The sequence below is a fragment of the Calidris pugnax genome, unplaced genomic scaffold (genome assembly GCF_001431845.1).
Source record: "Calidris pugnax isolate Ruff unplaced genomic scaffold, ASM143184v1 scaffold108, whole genome shotgun sequence".
NCBI lineage: Eukaryota > Metazoa > Chordata > Aves > Charadriiformes > Scolopacidae > Calidris > Calidris pugnax.
The window spans coordinates 179,554-203,468 of NW_015090845.1; the positions used below are offsets into that span (position 1 = coordinate 179,554).

The 23,915-nt window shown below is 51.7% G+C and overlaps 1 protein-coding gene across 1 annotated transcript; it reads left to right on the plus strand.

Annotated features, from left to right (window-relative positions):
• Nucleotides 1-288: 288 nt before the first annotated feature.
• On the plus strand, nt 289-23,915 carry EFTUD2 (elongation factor Tu GTP binding domain containing 2). Its single transcript, XM_014942693.1, has 27 exons — nt 289-399; nt 1,257-1,422; nt 1,914-1,992; nt 4,228-4,303; nt 4,566-4,631; nt 4,881-4,916; nt 6,332-6,422; nt 7,549-7,631; nt 8,122-8,288; nt 9,337-9,461; nt 11,117-11,180; nt 11,559-11,649; nt 13,030-13,165; nt 13,417-13,544; nt 14,504-14,697; nt 14,806-14,917; nt 15,134-15,274; nt 15,670-15,771; nt 16,280-16,362; nt 17,727-17,813; nt 18,102-18,228; nt 18,689-18,776; nt 19,299-19,417; nt 19,886-19,980; nt 20,788-20,941; nt 22,530-22,637; nt 23,276-23,915. Exons 1-27 carry the CDS (start codon nt 295-297, stop codon nt 23,369-23,371), a joined length of 2,919 nt encoding a protein of 972 aa, XP_014798179.1. The 5' UTR covers nt 289-294; the 3' UTR covers nt 23,372-23,915.

The following is a 23,915-nucleotide window of genomic DNA, read 5'->3' on the forward strand; positions in this document are numbered from 1 at the left end:
GCGGGGGATCCCGGGGAGAGATCCGGGGAGGGGGCGAGGAGGGCGGAGGGGCGCTCGAAGCTCAGGCCGAGGCCCTTAGGGCTGTGCAGGGCTCGGAGGGTCGCGTACGGTGCAGGCCGGGGTCAGGGTGAGGCCGGGTCGGGCAGGGAGCCCCGGAGTCGGGCAGTGGTGGGTGCCGTGGGTGGTGGGTGCTGCGGGTGGTGGGTGGTGGGTGCCGTGGGTGGCTCGGGCAGGGAGCCCTGGGTGCCCGGGGCAGGGTCCTCACCCTCCTGCACCCCCCGCCCCATCCCCAGCATGGACACCGACCTGTACGATGAGTTTGGGAACTACATCGGGCCGGAGCTGGACTCGGACGATGATGACGATGAGTTGGGCAGAGAGTCCAAGGACCTGGACGAGGTGAGGAGTGGGGGTGGCTGGAGGGGCACCGTCCCATCGGGGCCTGGTGTGGGCCTCACCCTGCCCTGTTCTCCCCCCTGGGGCAGGGGCTGAGCACCGTGGGCTTCACAAGCTGGTGACTCCTTTCCCGTGCCGGACTCTGGGTCTGCAGGGAGGCTTTCTTCAGTGGTGGGATTTGACTCTTGAAGTGGATTTGGCTTTTAAAGGATTCAGCAAAAGCTGCCTCCCTGTTCCTGTCATAAAGGGAAAGACAAAGTTTCTGCTTGAATCGTGGTTAGAACGGGGAGCGTCTGTAGCTCAGGCTGTATCTGGCAGTTTTATCTGTGTTCAGTCAGGTGAAGGATCTGTATCCATTCAGTGAGGTCTTCAGGCCCTCAGTAACATGCCCTAATGCTACAACTGCATTGCGAGGAGCTCAGCTCCTCTGTGGTGAAGGCAGAGAAAGCTCCACAGACACTAAAGGAGAGCAGTGATGACTGGGAGGACAGCAGAGGCTGCTGTGCCACAGTGGGAAAGCATGGCAGGGCTGAGGCAGCCCCTTCTGGTCTCCTGATCCTGCAGTTTGTCCGAAAGTGGTGTCTGTGTGTGACCGGGGTTGTGCTGTGTGTGCGAGCGAGGGGTGGGAGCCTCTGCAAGTTCATTTCCAAGCCGTCCCACCACAAGCAGAGATGTGTTGCTTACAGAGAGCACCTCTGGAAGCTGCTCTGATGCGTGGTGCTGGGGCCACCTTGGTGGTTCCCTGGCTGGGTTTGTAGCCCTCTTTTGCTGTGGGACACCGAGCCAGTGCCTTCTGGGGTGATTGGTGCTTGTGAAGCACTTCGGTGCCGGCAGCAGCTAAATGTGAGTGTCGGTTGCAGCTCGAGGATGATGACGATGATGATGATATGGGGGACCATGACGAGGACCACCCTGGGATGGAGGTGGTGCTGCATGAGGATAAGAAATACTATCCCACCGCCGAGGAGGTCTACGGGCCCGAAGTGGAGACCATAGTACAAGAGGAAGACACGCAGCCCCTCACTGGTGAGTGGTGAGGAAGCAGCGAGTTGGGTACGGAGGGAGGAGAAGACTCTTAATGGATCCTTGGAAAAGGGAAAATAATATTCCCTTTTGTTCTTCCCATTGGTTTTAATGCCCTTTTGAATTCCCTCTCAGCCCCAGGCATGTGTAGACTTGTTTGACTAGTGATGCACAAATTTTAGCGCTTGGGATTATTACAAATGCCAAACTAACTATATTTTGAAGAACAAATATCAGCAGATACTGGAATGATATCACAGGACAAATAAAAATGCATTCAAGTCATCTCATTTGATCCTTCTGTAATAGAGTAGAATAGTTCACTTGGAAGGGACCGACAAGATCATCTGGCACAACAGCTTTTATAAAAAGCTAAGAGATTCTGTCATCTTGAAAAATTGTGGTTTTGTCTGCAAAAGTCCCTGTTTCCTATGAGCCTGTGGGGTTCAGGGTCTCTGGTAACAGTGTTTTATTGTTCTCTCTCTTGTTTTCAGAGCCTATTATTAAACCTGTGAAAACCAAAAAGTTCTCTCTGATGGAACAGACGTTACCGGTCACTGTCTATGAGATGGAGTAAGTCCTGTGGAGGGGTTCTCAGTGCGTACGTTGGCTCAAGCCATCTGTGCTGTCATTTCCTCACTTTTTGTTGTTTGGAGGCAAAGGTGGGGGAGGGGGGTGAGTGGTGTGTGCTCTGGGGGAGGCAGATTTCGGGGGCTCTGGCTTTGTTTCTTACTGACAGCAGCAACAGAGCTGAGTGCAGCTGGTTCCCAGATTTTGAAGCAAAAAGAAGAGGAGGAAAGTGCAAGACATTTTACAGATATTTTTCCCTCTGAGTAACGCAGTGTAGTGTGTAGTTTTCTGACACTGGAATATAAAGCTTACCTCGACAGCTGATACAGAGCTTGATAATTGGAAACCTCACTTGGGCAGATTTGCCAGAGGCAAGTTTTCTTGACTGGCTCAAGATATATTTATACGGTCAGCGTGTGGCACGCCTCATATTGGGACATTTTGGGTTGACCATTGGCTTACTGCTGCCTCAAATTAATTCCCATCTATCCTGGAGGAGTTTCTAGGGGGAGTTTTTGTGCAAAGTTGCACTGTAGGTCAGGGTAATGGTGCAGCCAAGCTGCACTTACGCTGGGCTTGATGATTTCTGCTGGTTGCACCCTGGGACACCAGGGTGTGAGAACCTGACAGAAGGAGAAGGGTTGAGAGAAAACCCTGGAAAAAAAAGTCCAAACAAATTTAAAATCAGAGATATAATACCTCATGTGACTTTGGTAAAGCATAAAAACTGTTGTGTGCTTTCTCTGTAAAAAATGTATAATCTTAGCCATCAATGTCTACGTTTTGTGGATGGGCGGGGGGGTTCTGTGTCCTCGTGTGTGTAGTGTTTCTGTGTGTTGCCTTCTATTTGGGGACGAACAGATTGAGCTGCGTGAGTGTCTCGTTAGGCTCATCTTTCCATGCGCCACTTCATGGCCAGTCGGAGCTTTTTCCAGTTCTTAGTAGTCGGCTTCAAGCGTCGATCCCAGCCCCAGGTGCAGTTCCCTGGGTCCCAAACAGACCCCAGTGTGAGCAGTCCCTCTGTGTATCGTAGAGGATCCTGTTATTTTCCAGCAAGGAGATTTCACTGCAGTTTGTATTCAGTCCGTTGGCTCCTCGGATGCCCAGGACCTTTTTGGAACGGCTGCTTCTTGAGGCTGTGCCCTGATACTGCCAGTTTGGCTGCGTTTATTGATCGGGGAGATTTTTGATACGGCCAGATATAAACCAAAGAGCCAGCAAGGTTTTATTTTTCTAAGCAGTCCATTTTGCTGGTAGTCAATGACCTGTACTCTTCATTATCTACCGCTTGCCTGATCCCTGTGTCCTCTGCTTGTTCCATCTGTAATGAATTCCTCTTCATCCTGTTTGTTAATATAAATTGTTAGGATGGGGCCAGAAGAAATTCCCAGTGGGACTTAACCAGAAACCTGCAAGCTTGGTATTGATTTCCCATTCAGCCTTATTTTAAGACCAATAAGCAAGCTTTTAATCAGTATTATTATTGATCTTTGTATTTTTTAGCTCTTAATCAAAATGTTGTACGTTAATAAGTCTAATGCATCCGTGAAAATTGAAGTCTTTTTAAAAAGGAGATTATTTGACAGCACTTATGTTCTGTAGACCCATAGCAAATGGCTACGTGTTTTATAGCCTCCCATTATTTTTCAGAGGAGTTGGTAATTTAGGATCTCAATTATATTTTGGCTCCTGTCCATGCAGAAGTGACCGGCCCATCATTACCCAGCTCAATTGCTTGTTCTAAAAAGATTTCAATTCCATTACTGTTTCCTTGAGTCCCTGGGACCATCACTGCTTTAAGACCTGAAAATCAGCATTAATGGTCTGCGGAGCCCCGTGGCTACCTTTTAAATCTGCGTGGGGGGCTTGTTATCCAGCTCTGTGATTTACTTGACTGCCTGCCACTATTTGAGTGGAAGTATTTCATCATTTGAGTGCATGGATGTGACTTTTGCTCTAATACTGACGAGAAGAGAAGAAAAATATTCAATAATATTCCATCGCTGGCAGTTTTACCAGCTCCGTATCCTCCCACCCACTGCCATCTGTCTAGGACTCCAACTTTCTTGTCCTCCCCATCTGGAAAGTGGGATTCTTCCTCCGCAGGGCACTGCCGGAATGCGAGTTTGGAGAGGATTCAGGGGGCACCTTGGATAGAAAGTGTAGCTGAGACGGCACCTACTTTTCTTAGACACAGCAGAAGCCTCCAAAATAGTCTTTTGTGTTTCGTTCCTCCAGTTTCCTGGCGGATCTGATGGACAACTCCGAGCTCATCCGAAACGTGACTCTGTGTGGGCACCTGCACCACGGGAAGGTATGTGGGTACCCCCCCTCTATTGGTGGTAGTAACGATCCCTTTGGTTCTTACTTTTTCCACCGACCCCTCTGGCTCCACCGCAGCAGCACCCTCCTTCTGCTCCTCTTCCTGACGCAGTCATTTGGAGGTTTTCTTTCAGCCACGTGGAAATAACGCTGTGCCTGACTCTCTGTGCTGCTGCTGGAGGGACAGGGCTGTGCTTGTGTGTCTCTGCCTGAACGTAGTCACCTCCTTTCTCTTGCGATCTGATGTTTTTCAGACGTGTTTTGTCGACTGCCTGATAGAGCAGACGCACCCGGAGATCCGGAAGCGCTACGACCAGGATGTGAGTGAGCTTTTGGAGCATTCCTGCCCCGGGGAACACGGGCTGGCTTTTACACTCCGAGGGAGCCTGACTCTACGTGGGGAAAACGTGGTTCAGTGATGAGAGCGTAGGACTGGAAAGCCAGGCCTCAGGCCTCTTTCTGTCCCTGTCACTTGCCACCTTAACCATGTGTACAGTTATTGTGTCCTTCTTCAAACTTGATATTTGATACCAAAATGTGACATTCTGACTTTTCTTTTGTCTCTGCAGCTTTGCTACACTGATATATTGTTCACAGAGCAAGAGGTGAGTGAGTCTTGTAGAACAGGCAGTGATTTTTATGCAGTTGTCTCATGCTTTACTCACAGTTACTGTAGGCAGTTTCCTCTTCCATTTTAACATCTTTTTGTGCCTTCCACATTTTGATTATTTTCTTTATCAATACAATGATCTGCTCCTCTTGTTTGGTAAGATTCTAGATCCAACTTTCTTCCTTTTCCTGCAGCTCTCGCAGACGCACCCAGAGATCCGGAAGCGCTACGACCAGGATGTAAGTGAATTTTTGGAGCATTCCTGCCCCGGGGAACACGGGCTGGCTTTTACACTCCGAGGGAGCCTGACTCTACGTGGGGAAAACGTGGTTCAGTGATGAGAGCGTAGGACTGGAAAGCCAGGCCTCAGGCCTCTTTCTGTCCCTGTCACTTGCCACCTTAACCATGTGTACAGTTATTGTGTCCTTCTTCAAACTTGATATTTGATACCAAAATGTGACATTCTGACTTTTCTTTTGTCTCTGCAGCTTTGCTACACTGATATATTGTTCACAGAGCAAGAGGTGAGTGAGTCTTGTAGAACAGGCAGTGATTTTTATGCAGTTGTCTCATGCTTTACTCACAGTTACTGTAGGCAGTTTCCTCTTCCATTTTAACATCTTTTTGTGCCTTCCACATTTTGATTATTTTCTTTATCAATACAATGATCTGCTCCTCTTGTTTGGTAAGATTCTAGATCCAACTTTCTTCCTTTTCCTGCAGCTCTCATCTCCATTTATTTATTTATCTGCAGTGATAACCTGTGTAATGTTGAACATCTATAGCCAGGTTATCCCAGCTTATGGGTAACTCCTTTCCTTTGGGAGAAAAAGGGGGAAGGGGTTCGCAGCAATGGTGGATGGGGAAAAAAACTATGATTTCAGAATAAATATATTTCTCCTCAGTTTCCTTGGACGGGAGCTCTTAGCTGGGTGCTCTGACTCCACGTGGTTGGGTGTGAGAATGGGAATCTTATTTTGTTACTCGCTAAATATTGTAATGACCAGATCAAGCCTGTGAAGCGTTTCCTTCTCGTCATCTTAACACTCTAATTTATGTTCTGGGCGTTCAAATCTGACACTTTGAGGTATAACTTGATAGCAGCAGAAGGGCAAAAGCACAGAAAAAGATGGATCTTCTGTCTCTGCTGTTGCACATGGTACTTCCTCCGCTGAAATGGGGCCGGGACACTGGAGTGGTGGCTCCCCAGTCTGAGCCAGTGCGGGTGGAGGGGCTGGATGGGAATGCCATGATCTGAGGTGGTTGCACCCTCCCTGGGAGTAACAGGATGTCCTGGGGGGATGTTTGTTTCTTTCCATCTTTCTCAGGTTTCTTTGGGCGTCTTTTATATCTTTACATAGTGGTGTGTTTTTTTTCTTCTAACTGCTAATCCTGTTCCCTGTCTCGCAGAGGGGAGTGGGGATCAAGAGCACACCCGTGACCATTGTTCTGCCGGACACCAAAGGAAAATCTTTTCTCTTCAACATCATCGACACTCCAGGTGAGCATGTAATCCCCAAAATCTTGGTCTGGGATGTGCTTAGCTGAAGGCAGCTTGGTGTGTGGAGCAGATACATGACCGTGTTTCTCTCATTAATAAACCTCCCTGGTCCTCTGGATAGTGCTGTTGACAGGACCAGAGCAGAGCAAACATGTAGGGTGATGGTTAACGAGGGCCTTCAAAGAGCTTTTGTGTTGGGTTGTGGTGGGAGTGAGTAGCATTGGCTCTCAGAAAAACAGAGAATCCATACCCTGAAACCTCACTGATGCGCCTGGAGATGTCACTTGAGAGCAGTGAAACCCTGGAAAGTTGGTTGTTTTTTTTTTCACAGATGGACAACTCTATTTTTTTTTGTGTTTTGTGTAGATGATTCCAGTATAGTCCTGAGCCTTGAGCTAAGTTTGTTCTTCTGAAATCACTTCCAGAATAAAGACTGTGCCGCTGGCTTTTACTCAGGCTTATGCTTCTAATTAGCAGGCCTAATTAAGGGCTAATGGGGCTGAAAATGTGTTTTGCTCCAGTGTATGAGAAGCACGTGTGGAGTTGGATTTTCCAGGTATCACACCCAGTGGGGACCCCGCTTTGCTCAAACGATGTTGCCCCACAGTGAGACTCCCAGCAAGTTCCCTTGAGGCTCTGACAAGCTCCTGTGGGGGGAACATAATCACAGATCAACTTCTTGTAAGAAACCAAAGGCCAAACTTTAGGAAAGAAGGTCTTGGGACACATCTGCTGAGTTACAGCTTGAGAGGAGGGAGGTTAGAGCGCAGGAGGAGACTGGAGGGAGAAGCATCTGTTGTTCTTTGGTGAGAAGTAATCTTCCTCCTTTTCCCGAAGTACTTGCACGGAGCTGTGAGAAAAACAGTAACAAATGTGAGGGAAAGTGCCTGTTAAATGAGTTGTTGTGTTTAATCTCAAAAAATAGCATTAAAGCTGAAGCAGATCCCTACACAGAACTCTGGCAGCCGCTCCTGGGTCCCTGGCTGAGGAGGAAGCTGTCTGTGTGCTGCCTGGCTGGGTACCAGTGACCAGAGGAAGCTGTGGGGCAGGAGGATGGCTTTCCACCCTCTGTGCTGCTGGCGTTGGGGCTCACTCTGCTTCTCACCACCATTTCATGTTTTTGAAGGTCATGTCAATTTTTCCGACGAGGTGACCGCTGGCCTTCGCATTTCGGACGGCGTTGTGCTTTTCATTGACGCGGCCGAGGGGGTGAGTGTCAGGTTCTCCTGGGGGTTAACTTCAAAACCTCTTCCTCTGGAGCCTCTGATCCTGCCTCAGCCTGAAGGTCTGCAGTGGGTTCAGCGTTCCAGGGTGAAGGGTTTTTAGAGGACGGTTTGGGAAGCGAGAGTGTTTTTCAGCCAAAGCAGGGAGTGAAAGCCTCTGGTTCTGTGTCCAGGGCTGACGTGGTGCCTGCGACCTGATTATCTAACTGGTTTGCATCTCCATCCCTGTGACACCTAAAATTGAGCAGGTTATTTATATCACAGATGTCCGAGGGGTAGGATTCAAGGAATTCGGTTGGGTTAGCACCTAATTCTGAATTTCAGGAAGATTAACTGATCCCTGGTGGCTGAGCTTAGGCTTCCCTGGAGGCTCGCAGCCCCGCGTGTAAGGGTCGCTGCCTTGTCCATCACGCCCCGGATGGCATTTCCTTGGGGGGCTTTCTCTAGGGGATGTTTGTGCTCGTGGTTCCCCGCAGGTGATGCTGAACACGGAGCGGCTGATCAAACACGCGGTGCAGGAGAGGCTGGCAGTGACTGTGTGCATCAACAAGATCGACCGCCTCATCCTGGAGCTGAAACTGCCCCCCACGGATGCTTATTACAAACTCCGACACATCGTGGACGAAGTTAATGGCCTGATCAGGTATGAGTGTTTGGGATGTGCCTGTTCCTCTGAGGGTGCTTTTTCTCTGTGAGCCCTATGCACACCCAAAATCTCAGGGGTTTGTCACTTGTGTAATATTGAATCGTAGAAAATGGGGCAGGAAGAACCATTAGAAATTCATCTCAGCCAGTACATGGAATTATAAGGGAAGGACCAATCCTACCTGAATTCTGAGAAGCTTCATGGGATCAGCTCTTTCCTCCCCCTGTTAAAAAGTAGGGAAAGTGGACATGTGACCCGAGTGGGGAACTTCTGTGCTCCCAAATGTCTCAAATACAGCCTGGACAATCTCATTGTGTCCTGAGTTGTGGGCTGAGATGTTTCAATGCTCCTAAACATTTGTTATAAAACTAAAGTGAACTTGCTGTCCCAACCCCTAAACAGGGAGTGTGATATTGCTGTGGTCAGATCTCCTTGTGAGACCCTGCTCGGGGAAGGGGGTGACACCTTCTCCAGCTTTCACCGCAGCAATGCATCGTTTCTGGGGGTTCTTCTGCATCTGGGTGATCCTCTTAACAGCGTTCTCCCCTTCAAATGTGTGTGGGTTTGCACAGGAGCTCACTTGCATGTCTCTGTTCAGTTGCTACTGCCATCAGGCAGGTCTGAGCAGGGTAATTTATCCTGCCCAGCGTGCTTGGGAGCTCATTAAAACCTTCGATTCAATTCTATCCCGACGATATTTGCCTTGTAGTATCTTCCCTGTCTTGGTTGACCATCTTTACTGTCTTTTTTTAGGGGAGAAAAAACTCTTATCCGACAAAAAATACAAAGCACTTGTAACTTTTTAGTTCTAGGCTTTAAATATTTCTTTGCACACTAATGCTTTAGAATTTATAGTCATAAAATGATACTGACCCTGAAATTCCAGTGGCAAGCATGCTGCAGCCCGTTTAAGCTGCTGTTTGGCAACGTAGAATCCTTGCCCATCACATACTGTTTGGTGTGGGAAGCGGATTTAAGTGTCTCTCTTGGTTCATAACATTGATTTTTGTTATTTTTCTTGTCTCTAAAAACTGTCTCCTCTCAGCATGTATTCCACCGATGAGAACCTCGTTCTGTCTCCCCTTCTGGGGAACGTGTGTTTCTCCAGCTCACAGTACAGCATCTGCTTCACGCTGGGATCTTTTGCAAAGATTTATGCAGACACATATGGTGAGGATTATCCAGAAACCTTGTACACTTTAACATCTCATTTCCTAACCTTCTTTGCTGAGGCTTTCCAAGCCACTCAGCTTCGACTCTCGCTGCACGTATATGGCCAGTTCTTGACTTTTTAGGCAGTACTGCAGAGCTGGGCGTTGGGTTATAAAAAGCAAAAATATGGTTCTAACTTGTTTTTAACTAGATAGTTTCTCCTGATAAATGTTTCTAGAGTCACAAGCCAGTATTTTATACGTACCCTTGAGCAAAAAAAAGAAGTCCCGCTAGGACAGTTGAAGGCAAGTGTGTGTGTTGTGCTTTGCCTCCCTGTCAGAAGAGCTCAGAAGCGAAGCAGTTAAGTTCCTCCTGCCTTCCCACTAAAGTCTCCAGAGCCTGAGACTCAGCTGCAGCCGGGCGCAAGCTTGGCCCACAAGGTTTTGCACTCTTGCCCTCTTTCTTTTTTAAGAAGCTGTCTTTTTCTGGCTTTGATTTAATTTTCTGTTCCCCAGGTGCCCGCTCAAGGCAATCTGCCACTTGTAAAAGTGGGCCTTTTGCTTCCATTAGCCAGCTGCACAGGCGAGAGTTTTGAAGTCTCCCGCTGGGGAATTTGGGGTGATCCGTAGGAGCTGCGAGCAGGGGAGGAAGGATGTTGTAAAGCAGCTGGCCCAGCTCTTGCAGAGAAGTTTGCCTGAGGGAGGATGAAGTTGTAGAGGTCAGGGACTGATGTGTCAGGACTATCGCGTGTCCTCGTGAGTTTGGAGAAATAAATGAGCTCCCTGGGCATCGTGGCGTTAGCGCGGTGCCGGCTCGGCTGGTGCCCCTTCTTCGGGGGCCTGATCAAGATGCAGGCACAGTGGGTAGGAGGTGTCATCGTGCAGGGCAGACACGGGCTGAACGGGTACGTGGAGCCAGTAATGCTCCATCGTGGCCACCAGGGATTTTATGTGCAGCCACCACACTTCAACCAGCCTGAGTTATGGTAGTTTAACTGTCAAAACCGCAGCCACCATGAAATTTCTTATGCTTGCACATCTGCCCACAGCAAAAGCTTGTTTGGAAACTGCTGTAAATTATCACCGCTGTCTTATTATTTGTAAATCTACCGTGACAGCCAAGCACTCCACTATTCCTTGGGCACTGGGATATTTGGCTATGCGCTTAGTGCATCAGCTGACAGAGAGAAGAGAACCTGGAGATGTTCAGCAGGGCAGAAAATGCTTGTGTGAAGCCTGCGGGGCAGACGGGGTGTAAGGATCCCAGCACCTTGGCACCACAGCGTCAGGTTGCAGCGTTAACGGTTGGAAAATGAAGCAGATGTAAGTGGGTTCCTGCAGCGCGGCGTCTGGCAGGCTGGCTCTTCTCAGCTCTAACCTTGTGTGTAATTGAGGGAGCTGAAATGTCCCTGAGAAGTAAGTGTGCAGAGCCACAGTGGGCCTGGGCTGCTGCTGTCGCCCTCGGTGGACTCTCTTCTGCCCACCTCTGCCTGCTCTCCCCAGGTCAGGGCTTAATTGTTTTATTCAGAATTGGGACCACGCGTTCAGTCACCAGCATCAGTCCATTAAATCGAATCCTCAGGGTTGTTTTAAAAGCCAGAACCCAAAGATTTCCAAGATGAGAGAAATACAGTGTCATCTGAGAGACTTTTGCCATTTTCTTTTTCCCTTTAGGAGACATCAATTACCAGGAGTTTGCAAAGCGGCTTTGGGGTGACATCTACTTCAACCCGAAGACGTAAGAAGCCTGTTTAAATGTCTATTAGTTTATTGCTGGGCTGTTCCCTCCTTTCCCTGTAAAACATGAACTAGCTGACCATCCAGGGTCCCTTCCAACCTGAGTTGTCCTGTGATGGAGTAGTACTTGGGAAGGGTTGAGTCAGGCCTCCTGCTTGGTGTGAATCCATGTGGTCCTCCTGCATCCCGTAAGCAGGAGCAGAGAGCCTCCTCTGGCCTTCATTTGGAGTAAATGGGACTCCTGTGTCCCTCACGGCTTCCCAGGAGGATTGGGAGGGAGAAGAAGATGAGCTGGGAAGAGCAGAGGCTGTGTTTGCAGCAGGGGTGCTTGCAGGCTGCAGAGTGCCTGCTCCTTACAGCTCCTCTGGTCTCCCAACAGCCGCAAGTTCACTAAAAAGGCCCCAACCAGCAGCTCCCAGCGCAGTTTTGTGGAGTTCATTCTGGAGCCCCTGTACAAGATCTTGGCTCAGGTGGGTAGTGGTCCATTCTCCTCCCCACGGTTCCAGATGGGAGCATCCGAGGGTTGAACACCACGTGGTGGTGTGTCTGGTGCCAGTGGGACTTGCCAGGTTGGGTTTGAGGGTGCAGAACAACAGTGAGCAACTCCTTAAGAGTTGCTCCTTGTGAATATAGCCCTTTATTTGCTGGATCAAGCACTGGCTGACTGGAAGGTCCCAAAGAGTTGTGCTCAATGGATTTACGTCCAGCTGGTGGCCGGTCACTAGTGGTGTGCCTCAAGGCTCAGTGTTGGGACCATTTCTATTTAACGTCTTTATTGATGATTTCGATAAGGACATAGGGTGTATCATCAGCAAGTTTGCAGATGACACCAAGTTAAGCAGGAGTGTTGACTCCCAGGAGGAGAGGGAAGCTTTGCAAGAGGATGTAGATAGATTGGATCACTGGGCCAAGGCCAATGGAATGAATTTCAACAAGGGCAAGTGCCAGGTCCTGCACTTGGGCCACAATAACCCCCTGCAGCGCTACAGGCTGGGGGAAGTGTGGCTGGAGCTGCCTGGAGGAAAGAGCCCTGGGGGTTCTAGTTGACAAACGGCTGAATATGAGCCGGCATGTGCCCAGGGGGGCAAGAAAGCCAATGGCATCCTGGCTTGTATCAAAAATAGTGTGACCAGCAGAAGTAGGGAGGTGATTGTGCCCCTGGACTCAGCACTGGGGAGGCCACACCTGGAGTGTTGTGTCCAGTTTTGGGCACCTCAATCCAAGAGAGATCTGGAGGTGCTGGAGCGAGTGCAGAGGAGGGCAACGGAGCTGGTGAGGGGGCTGGAAAACAAATCGTATGAGGAGCGGCTGAGGGAGCTGGGGCTGTTTAGTGTGAGGAAGAGGAGGCTGAGGGGAGACCTCATCACTCTCTACAACTACTTGAAAGGACACTGTAGAGAGGTTGGTGCTGGTCTCTTCTCACAGGTAATTAGTGACAGAACGAGAGGGAATGGCTTCAAGCTCCAACAGGGGCAGGGAGGGGGTGGAGTCCCCATCCCTGGCTGTGTTTAAGGGCCGTTTAGATGCAGTGCTGAGGGACATGGTGTAGGGGAGGACTTTGTAGAGTAGGGGAGATGGTTGGACTCGATGACCCCAAGGGTCTCTTCCAACCTAGACCATTCTATGATTCTATGATCCTATTTGCACAGTTAATAGAACTGGCTTTGCTCTTTCTAGAGTGCTCTTCTATCAGCCAAGTGATAATTTGAACCTGCCGGTTCTCGGGTGAGCTGTAAAGCAGAGCAGGTCAGGAGCCCTCAGGGTGATGGCTGGTGTGTGAAGCTGCCCCTGGGAGTTACTGGCTTGGAGCCCCCACAGCGAAGCTGAGAATGGTGCTCGTTGTCTCACAGGTGGTGGGGGACGTGGACACCACCCTGCCCAGGACCCTGGATGAGCTTGGCATCCACCTGACCAAAGAGGAACTGAAACTCAATATCCGGCCCCTCCTGCGGCTTGTCTGCAAGAAGTTCTTTGGGGAGTTCACAGGTAAATGCTGTTTGTCTTCTCTCTGCAGTCTTCCCTGGTCTCATACCAAGGGGGTGAAGGGATCCCTTCCCAGCTTTCCAAATATGGAATATTAAACTGTTTGCCCAAAGGATGGCTTGAGACACTGCTCACATCCTCCCCGTTGCTGTGGGTGCGCTGCGGTCAGAATGGCTTTGTCTTGTGTTTGATTGGAGTCTGTTTCTTTCCTCGACATTGCTTAATCCTATTCTTGTGAAATACTACTTTTCCAGGCTTTGTGGACATGTGTGTGCAGCACATCCCCTCCCCCAAGGTGGGGGCAAAGACCAAAATTGAGCATACCTACACCGGCGGCGTTGACTCTGATCTGGGGGAGGCCATGAGCGAATGCGACCCTGACGTAAGGAAACTCTTCTGCTTTGCTCCCAGTTGTCCAAAAGCGTGGCAAATACGCCCTCCTTTCGCTGCCTTGACAGGGCAGCTGCCTCCCAGACAGCCATCTGCACAGATCTGACTTCCAGCGTTTTGAAACCTCTCATCCGACACCGAAACAAATCTCTTCGCTCTGAGAAACTTCAGCTGCCTGCCAGGGCAGCCCTTGAGAGAGGGAATTGTTTGACAGTGTTCAGAGGAGAGCAGGACTAGGTCAGGACTTTGGAGCACGTGGTGACTGCAGGGCGATTTTATGTCCTTTTGCTGCCTTTATGTCCCTTTTCTGTGAAGTTTGATTCTCTCTCCAAACTCTGAGAAAACTGATCTGAACTGTACTGACAAAAATAGCCCTGCATTTGTTAGTCAGCACCTTTCATATCAGAGCCTTGCAAAAACCTTCCTCCTCAAACAGCTTGTGCTGAGCTGTTATTCAGAGTTGTCTGGAGCCACCAACGCCAGCCAGCAGCTAGTGGGGAACTTGCCCGTGACTTTTGCTCAAATGTCTGGAGAGAAAATGAACCGTTTGTTTTAATGAGTTGTAATTACTCACATACAGCGGGGACTGTCACCAGATCACCAGTTGTGGAGTGACCTTATGGTATTGCGGGGACTCAGGTGCTCCCGTTTGCAGGCCAGCAGATGACATTTCTTCTCATGGCCTTGTCCCAACCACTACTCACCGCTCCACAAGAGGAGGCAGGAGAGCTCCAGAAAAGTCCATGCAAGTCATTCCAGGGGTTTCCATAGAGGGCAGAGAGATGTAAGGCTTCCAGTGGAAGGAAATGAAGGACTTGGCAAGTCAGAAAAATATTGCTAAATTCCAGCCCATTAATCTCTTTGTGGCCATGAGTCCAACGAGGTCTGTGTCTGTTTCTTGACTCTTGATTTTGAAAGAGGCTTATTTCTCTCTCTTTCTCTCCTGGAAAGGGACCGCTGATGTGTCACACCACGAAAATGTACAGCACGGATGACGGCGTTCAGTTCCACGCCTTTGGCAGAGTGCTCAGTGGTACCATCCACGCTGGGCAGCCCGTGAAGGTCCTCGGAGAAAACTATACCCTGGAAGATGAGGAAGATTCCCAGATCTGCACCGTCGGGCGCCTCTGGATCTCGGTTGCGAGGTACGGAAAGCTCTGGGGATACATTCATCTGGGAGAGGAGTCACTGGGGTTGTTGCTGCTGGGGATGGGGTGAGGACAGCGCTGCAGTGACACTCCCCTGCCTTGTAGGTACCACATTGAGGTTAACAGGGTTCCTGCTGGCAACTGGGTGCTGATAGAAGGAGTGGACCAGCCCATAGTGAAGACAGCAACTGTCACGGAGCCTCGGGGCAACGAGGAGGTACTGTGCAAAGCTGGTACTGCTCAGCCTTACAGGGAGCCAAGGGGCTGGAGCACATCTCAAAGGCTCTGAGGTTAAAGAAACCTCATCTGCTGAGGAGCCGGGGCACAAGAGCCACTGAGAGGAAGAGAACAGCCTCAGGTGCTGCTTCTGACTCCAGCGGCCGTCGACGATGCAGGGATTCAGCTCTTTGTCCTTGTCCTTGTCTGTTTTCAGGCTCAGATATTCCGTCCTTTGAAGTTCAACACCACATCTGTCATCAAAATCGCTGTAGAGCCAGTCAACCCCTCAGAGCTCCCCAAAATGTTGGATGGTCTCCGCAAAGTCAACAAGAGTTACCCCTCGCTTACTACTAAGGTATTTGTGGCGTATGGCTGTCTCCAGCTCATGCCGTGGGCTGCCTTGTAGCCTGAACTTAAAAGTAAATATTTTTTTACTGTGGGTTGTTTTCTTGTGGGTTTGTTTTTTTTTTTTCCACACTGTTGCAGTTGATCTCATAAATCATGTGGAAATAGCAGAAAACTGTAAATCCAGCAGAAAAACCCACACCTTGCTGTGCCCAGATAGCAGCTTTCTGCAGAGCACATCAGCACTTTCTGCTGGAAAAGCCTTTGGGAGCTTTCCTTGGGGTGCTCTGATCCAAACCAATTTATTTAAAGCTGGTGCTTCCTCAGGCTTGTGTAGGAGCCTGGAAAGGGGGGAAAGCCTGGGAGCAGGAATGCTGGCAGCTGAACCCCTCTTTTGTCTTGCAGGTGGAGGAGTCTGGGGAGCACGTGATCCTGGGGACAGGGGAGCTCTACCTGGACTGCGTGATGCACGATCTGCGGAAGATGTATTCGGAGATCGATATCAAGGTGAGGAAGTCAGAGAGGGATTTTCCTACCTGGGGAGGGGGGTTTGTCCCCCTTTCTCAGAAGAATGGGAAAAAGCCTCACTGATCAAATAGTGTGGATTTTGTCAGGTCCTTTTAAAAGGAAAAAAAAAAAAGGCTGCTAGGGTGCAAAAGTAACTCACAGCCTGGCTGTGTCACACCACAGTGATTGAGAGTCTGAAACTTGGCTTGGAGAGGGGTATGTGACCATGTTCCAGCCTTTTCCTGAACTTCAGCCATTGCCTGGCTCACATCTAATAAATAAATTGAGCAGGGTTTTTCATACTTGGAATTAGGTTTAAATGTTCTTGTCGTGTTTGAATGAAGGAATTAGTAAAGCTCCCTGTGCAGGCCTCAGCGCTTCATACACGGTGCTGATTAAAACACTGGCAGATGAACCATTTTTTTCGTGTCAAAGATTTCAAGCAGTCTCTTTGAAAACAAAAAAAAAAGTACTTGAAAACCTTACAGACCTGTTGTCGTTATTCCAGGTGGCTGATCCAGTTGTGACATTCTGTGAGACCGTGGTGGAAACGTCCTCCCTCAAGTGCTTTGCCGAGACGCCCAACAAGAAGTAAGAGCCCGTGGGCGAGCGCGGTGTTGGGGGACTCACTGGAGACTAAACTCATCCCCTCTCGGGGGTCTGTTCTCAGCAGCTGTTGTCCAGACCATCCTGCTGTTGCAGCAGCTCTGCTGAGCTCCTCAGTAACATGCTTGAGTCTCAGGGGTGTTTCTGTGCTGTGTAGGAACGCTCAGAACGGAGGGAATAAAGACAGATGCACATCTTCCTTTCTTTTAGCTGAATTTCACACCTTCTCAGCAGTTTTGTGGTGTTTCCAAGACTAGGAGATGTTTTGGGATCCTAGAGCAGGTGCCAAAGTGCTGCCTTCAGTAACTCCCCAAACGTTTCATGAGCAAAAGCTTTGTCTTCTCTTATCCATTTTAATCTTGAAATGGATTTTTTTTTTTCTTTCTGGTGAGGCACTGGAGGTTTAGGGCCTGGTCTCATCTTCCTCCCCCAGCAATGTGTTATCAGATGCACGTGTTTGGAAGAGGGGGGTCTGTGAGGGAGCATAGGCTGAGTAACCAGGCTGAGATCTAGGAGCACAGGACATCTTGATGCCTGGATTTTCAGGGAAATCATGATCTGTCACGTGCTGAAGATAGCTCCCCTGTGTACTCCTGTGGTTTCTGGGTCTTCTTACCCTCCTTTATTCTGGTGTACTCTCTCTGGGGTTGGCAGCCTTGTTTTTGGGAAGAGACAGGTAGAACCATAGAATTGTCCAGGTTGGAAGGGACCTTTCAGATCATTGAGTCCAACCATCAACCCAGCACTGCCCAAACCACCACTGCCCCATGTCCCTCAGCACCACGGCTGCCTGGCTTTTAAATACCTCCAGGGATGGTGACTCCAGCACTGCCCTGGGCAGCCTCTGCCAAGGTTTCACCCTTTCAGTGAAGAAATTTTCCCTAATATCTGTCTTAAACATCTGATGCAACTTGAGGCTGTTTCCTCTTGTCTTTAAAGGTTCCAGTCTTAGGTCAGCCTTTGATCTTTTGGGGTGTCCTGCTCTGGGGGCAGGTACCTCGTGCTGGTGAGGTTCTCCAGGGCAGTGTCCCATGAGTTGGCCACAGGGAGGGGTGGCTTGGCCAGAGGCACGTTGCCTGGCCCACGGGCTCCCTGCTGCAGCCTGGGGGGGAGCACAGGAGGGATGGAGCCATGCTGTCCCTTAGCAATCTGCTCCTGGAGATGAGCAAGCTTCAGAGAGCAGTTGTTAAGCGCATGGGCTGTCTTTACAAGCAAGACAGTAACAGCGAAGGACACGAAGGGCTTCGTCTCCCCAGCTGGGTTTGAGGCAGCGCGCAGTCCCTGAGGTCCTGCCAATTACTCCCATTTCCATCACTCCGTGGACTAATTGCGACTGTCTCTCTTCTCAGGAACAAGATCACGATGATTGCTGAGCCTCTGGAGAAGGGGCTCGCGGAGGACATTGAAAACGAAGTAGTCCAGATAACGTGGAACAGGTATGACCCATCTGGGGAGAGCAGAAATCCATCTAGAATCAAATAATTACGGGAAAAAAAGGGAATGCTGGGACCTGCAAGGTGCACAGTGTCAGCCACCAAGCTCCAGGCAGGGGTCCTGGGTCTGGTGTTGGTACCAGGTGGTCCATGAGCATCCCTCCTCGGCAAATGAGCTGCTCCAGGTGAAAAGCTGAAGCCATGTTATGCCTGAAGGGAACAGGGTCATAAGGAAGTTGGGAGAGCAGGTCAAATACTTGTTTCCTAAAGTTTCTTTACTTCTTCTGTCAGAAAGAAGCTGGGTGAATTCTTCCAGACCAAATATGACTGGGATTTGCTGGCTGCCCGTTCCATCTGGGCCTTTGGGCCAGACGCCACCGGCCCAAACATCCTGGTAGACGATACGCTGCCCTCAGAGGTGAGGAACGCAGGCATGGAGGGTCTGTTTCAGTGACACCTTTGTCCTGTGGTGCCAAGAGGTGTCTGCTCCTTCCAGAACCTGCAACAAGGTCCTGATGCTGTCGGAGTGCTCCTTGGTTTGCTGGATCTCAGATCTGCTCTACTTCCTACACTGGCTAGCAAATAGGCTGTTAATCTTCAGGCGTTGCTATTTGGACCAGCATCCTGAAAATAGGCAACTAAATGTCCAGCCTTTAAAAAATTACCAAAATAGGGACTCTTTTAATTTATAGCTTTAGGTGCCAGCCTCTGAAGATGATGCTCCTGAGCTGTGAGAGGGAGGGATGGACGTCGGGGTTTAGGGGGACTTTGCTGCCCTTCTAGGAGCTGGTTTTTAAACACTGGGGTCTGTCTGTTACTGCCTCGTGGTGCAGCTTTGGTCTCTGAAGCCATCTGTCTGTCTGTCTGTCTGTCTGTAGGTGGACAAGTCGCTGCTGGGCTCTGTGAAGGACAGCATTGTGCAGGGCTTTCAGTGGGGAACCAGGGAAGGGCCCCTCTGTGACGAGTGTAAGTAAGACCTGTGGAGAAACGGAGCTTAATAAGATCAATTAAATTCTTCCATCTCTAAGCATTCAAGTGATTGTGCCGGTGCCGTCCCTCAGTGGCCAGTTCCCTGCTCACACCACAGCTGGGGACAGCTCTGGGGACGGGTGACAAGGGAGGTCACAGAACCTTCTTCCCTGGCTGCAGATGCCACCCAGGCACTGGCACTTGCCTCCTGCCTCCAAACTCGGGGCTGTTTGCTGGCAAGCTGGCTCCCCCAGACCTTGGCTCTGCTCCTTGTGTTTCAGGTGCAGACCCTGAGCACCCTGCAGGATGAACTGCTGAATTGTTGGTGTTTAATATGCAGGATTAGGCCATGGTCATGCTTTCCCTGCTCTAATTAAATTCAGAATGTCTTCTGTTGGCTCTAGGACTTTGCCTGGATGTTTGCTGTGTGTGCAGGGTCTCTGGGGGGGCACGGTTGGTGCTGCTGTGGCAGGGAGCTGCCCCCTCCAGTCATTTTCTGTCATTTCTGCCCTTCCTCAGTGATCCGCAACGTGAAGTTCAAGATCCTGGATGCGGTGATTGCTCAGGAGCCCCTGCACCGGGGGGGAGGACAGATCATCCCGACGGCCCGGAGAGTGGTCTATTCTGCTTTCCTGATGGTGAGGACTGTGCTGTGCGTGACAAAGCCTGACCCTCGTGCCGTGCTGGCTCCTGTGGGCTCCAAGGAGTGCAGATTGCACGTGTGCTGCGCTGTCTGCCCCAAGGATGTCAGTTGGAACCGACTCATTCATCCATTAACGTTTCCAGCGCCCTTGTGGGCTGGCAGACGGGTTTTACAAGCAGTCACGTTCCAATCTGGCTGGAAACTTGTGTGCATCTGCTCTGGCTCTCCCTTTTTGCTACTGTTTGGCTTGCTGGGAAGGGTGGGCGTGGAGGAGAAGGAAGCATCTGACTCATGGCCAGGAGGAGAAAAGCTCCTTTCAGCGTCGGTTTGGGCAGCAGGAACCCTTCCGTCCCCAGTCACGCACTGCGTTTGAGCAGAGCCCGCCAGTCTCTGCCTCTTACTTGAACCCAATTGTGTTGGTGCTGCTGGAGGCTCAGTGCCTGGTGTCCCTTTCTCCTCGCAGGCCACCCCTCGCTTGATGGAGCCCTACTACTTTGTGGAGGTGCAGGCTCCTGCCGACTGTGTGTCCGCGGTGTACACGGTCCTGGCCAGGCGGAGGTGAGCTGCTCACACCAGCTGCTGTCACCTTAGAGCTCCCTTGGGGTCGGGGTTGTTAGAGACTTTCGCAGTCCTAGAACCACTTGTAGAGCGAGGGGAGAGGTTGAAACCTGGAGGAACTGACACCTGAAAGCTTCCGTGACTGATCCCAGCCCCTGGGTGCTGGGTGGGGAGGGGGTGTCCAGGATCACACCCAGCCTTTGGTTTGTGTCTCATTCCTCCTGAGTGTCAGAGAGGAGGAAAAATAAAGGGACCTGAGACCCCACCGGGAGCACTGTGTCCAGCTCTGGGGGCCCCAGAGAATAAGGAGGACATGGACCTGCTAGAGTAGATGCAGAGGCAGCCCCGGAGATGCTGGGAGGGCTGGAGCCCCTCTGCTGGGAGGGGGGGCTGAGAGAGTTGGGGGGGTTCAGCCTGGAGAAGAAAAGGCTCCGAGGAGATCTTGGAGCCCCTTCCAGTCCCTCAAGGGGCTCCAGGAGAGATGGGGAGGGACTCTGGATCAGGGAGGGGAGCCCTAGGAGGAGGGGGAAGGGTTTGACCCTGCAAGAGGGGAGATGGAGCTGAGCTGTGGGGAAGAACTTGTTTGGTGTGAGGGTGGTGAGAGCCTGGCCCAGGTTGGGCAGAGAAGCTGTGGCTGCCCCATCCCTGGAGGGGTTCAAGGGCAGGTTGGAGGGGGCTTGGAGCAACCTGGTGTGGTGGGAGGTGTCCCTGCCCAGGGCAGGGGGTGGCACTGGGGGGGCTTTAAGGTCCCTTCCAACCCAAACCATTCTGTGACACAGGAAGACTAATCTTTTGATGTGTTGGCAGAGGCCACGTGACACAAGATGCTCCAATCCCAGGCTCCCCTCTCTACACCATCAAAGCCTTCATCCCAGCCATCGATTCGTTTGGGTTTGAGACGGACCTGAGGACCCACACGCAGGGACAAGCCTTCTCGCTCTCTGTCTTCCACCACTGGCAGGTGAGTCCATGCCGTGGCGGGATGGGGAAGAGGGACACGGTAGGATCAGGCACCAGGTAGGTCCTCTCAGTAGACCTCAGTGCCACGACGCACACAGGGCAGGACAACTTCTGGAGAACTTCCTCAAAGGATCTCGAGTTGGGGAGGCTTTGTACACTAACTGTTGAGTGTCTGCCAGAAGCCAACAGCTTTGTTCCAGGTCACGTCACCCTTTGCCTGAGTGAGGGAGCGCTGAGTGCTGCTGTTTGCTGAGCACGAGGGTCCTTTAGTGCTTGGACAGAGAGCAGCTCTGAGGAGAAAGACTTGGGGGTGTTGGTGAATGGGAAGCTCCTCATGCCCTGACAACGTGCGCTGGAGCCCAGAAACCCCCCGCGACAATGTGTGCTGGCAGCACAAAAAGCCCCCCGCCTCCTGGGCTGCATCCCCAGCCCCGTGGGCAGCAGGGCCAGGGGGGGATTCTGCCCCTCTGCTCCGCTCTGGGGAGACACCCCCAGTGCTGCCTCCAGCTCTGGGGCCACCACCAGCAGAAGGACATGGAGCTGTTGGAGCGGGGCCAGAGGAGGCCCCGGAGATGCTGGGAGGGCTGGAGCCCCTCTGCTGGGAGGGGGGGCTGAGAGAGTTGGGGGGTTCAGCCTGGAGAAGAGAAGGCTCCGGGGAGACCTTGGAGCCCCTTCCAGTCCCTCAAGGGGCTCCAGGAGAGATGGGGAGGGACTGTGGATGAGGGAGGGGAGCCCTAGGAGGAGGGGGAAGGGTTTGACCCTGCAAGAGGGGAGATGGAGCTGAGCTGTGGGGAAGAACTTGTTTGGTGTGAGGGTGGTGAGAGCCTGGCCCAGGTTGGCCAGAGAAGCTGTGGCTGCCCCATCCCTGGAGGGGTTCAAGGGCAGGTTGGAGGGGGCTTGGAGCAACCTGGTGTGGTGGGAGGTGTCCCTGCCCAGGGCAGGGGGTGGCACTGGGGGGGCTTTAAGGTCATTTCCAACCCAAACCATTCTGTGGTTCTATGACAACATGGTTCAGGAGAAGGGAAGCTGTTTGAGTGCACTCAGTGCTCAGCAGCTTGGGCAGCAGAAGTCTTGGAGCAGGGCTCGGGGTCATTGATCTGCCCTAAGACACAGGTTGTCACAATTTGGCTTTGCCTCTCAGAGAAGGCTTTTTAAACCTATGGAAAACAGAGTTTGGAACAAAATACTGTCCTCAGGTCTTATGAGAGCCACCACTGTGAGGTGCACAGCGACTGGTGGTACAGCCAGGTGGGAACAGCAGCAGCCTGAGCCCTAAGAATAAATGTGCCAGTTTTCCAGAGACGAACTGGGATCCTTGTGGGTTGTCCCGGTTTGCAGGCCTTTAGGGTCTTAGAGTACAGTTGCACATGGGGAAGGTGGGACGTGTTCTTGGCTTGGAAGAAGTCACCATATCAGTGACTTCTCGCAGGAGGGATCACCAGTAGTGATGTGACAGCAGAACGTGGGGCGTCAGGGATGCTGCACCAAGGCTGGGGGTGTCCACGGGGTGTTTCCCGTTGGAGTTCAGTCTCTCCAGGAGGTTGAACCAGCCCCCAGCATCGCTCTCACGTCCTGGCCCTGTATTTCAGATTGTGCCTGGTGACCCCTTGGACAAGAGCATCGTCATCCGGCCCCTGGAGCCCCAACCAGCCCCACATCTGGCCAGAGAGTTCATGATCAAGACCAGGCGTAGGAAGGTACGTCTGGGAGGAATCCCTGCAGCGTCCCTCTGTCTGTCTGTACCGGCCGCTCAGCTGTTGCAGGGTTGTCCTTTGGCCGTGCCACGTCCCCTCCGTGTTCCTGGAGTGGACTGATGTCCTTTGTGCCTTGGGACTTCCTTTGCTCTTGATCCCCCCGTGCTGCCTTTGGTGCCCGTGGTGGTCCCTTGAACGACTTGTCTGGCAGCGACTCCAGCCAAAAGCGGGGTCCTGCAGCATCCCCTGAGCCCTGCTCCCTCCCCAGCCTTTGGTGGCCTGAGTCAGCTCCTTTGTCCTGCAGAAAGAGCAGCCACTGGTTCCTGTGCTGGCCTGGGGGGGTTGGAGGGGCTCGGAGGGACGGCAGAGGGAGTGGAGGGAATCAGGCTCCCTTTGGGAGGACAGTGAGCGGGCAGATGTGCTCAGCAGCAGCAGCCACCACTCGTGCAGCTTCCCGACAGGCTGTTGGATATCTTCAAGCTGCCGAGCAGTGCCTGACCTCTTGCAAATTCTCCTGCCTCCTCTGGAGCCTGAAAATTTATCGTACTGCGCGACACAAGGGCTTTTTTGTGGGATCTCTGCCACGCCGGCTGACGCGTGCTGCCAGAGCAATAACCTCTGCTTTGGCCGTTACCCCGCAGGGCTTGAGCGAGGACGTGAGCATCAGCAAGTTCTTCGATGACCCCATGTTGCTGGAGTTGGCCAAGCAAGACGTCGTTCTCAACTACCCCATGTGAACGTGCTCCCGCGGCGTGAGGGCTCACCCGCGTCCCGGCCGGCGTCTGTCTGTCCTTCCCCACCCCTGGCTCCTGAACCCTCGGGGCGCACAGGGAACCGCTCCTCAGGTCGCTCTTTCCTGGCTGTAGAAGTCTCCCTGGGCATTCGTGGACGGGGTGGGTGCTCAGGGCCTGCCCCCTATGGGGACCAGCCCCGAGTGCTGATGCTTTTTGTAGTTACCAGCCGTTGTGGCCTCCAGGGAGGAGATTTCCCTCTGGATACGCTCTCTCCAGGCACACGGGTCACCCCGGCTGCAGCACAGCAGCAGGAATATAATGTTGAGGTTACTGAGGACTGAGCATAAGCGTGTGTTGAGCATTTGGGCTTCCTGCTCGCCCTCCTGGGCTGCTGGGGGCGTTTTGCCTCAGGCAAAGCACGGCCTCGGGCAGGCGGGGGCAGCGCTTCTACCACCCTCCCCGGGAGAAGAGGCAAGTGTGGCTTTTCCCTTTTTTGTACACCTTTTTTGGAACCCTTGTAAACGTTTAATACAAACTTCCAGGCGGG

Excerpts from the sequence above, each read along its gene's own strand:
- EFTUD2 (XM_014942693.1), top strand. The coding sequence starts at position 295 with ATGGACACCGACCTGTACGATGAGTTTGGGAACTACATCGGGCCGGAG. Across the intron at positions 4,304-4,565 it reads GGCACCTGCACCACGGGAAG|ACGTGTTTTGTCGACTGCCT; the intron begins GTATGTGGGTAC and ends GATGTTTTTCAG. Across the intron at positions 9,462-11,116 it reads GATTTATGCAGACACATATG|GAGACATCAATTACCAGGAG; the intron begins GTGAGGATTATC and ends TTTTCCCTTTAG.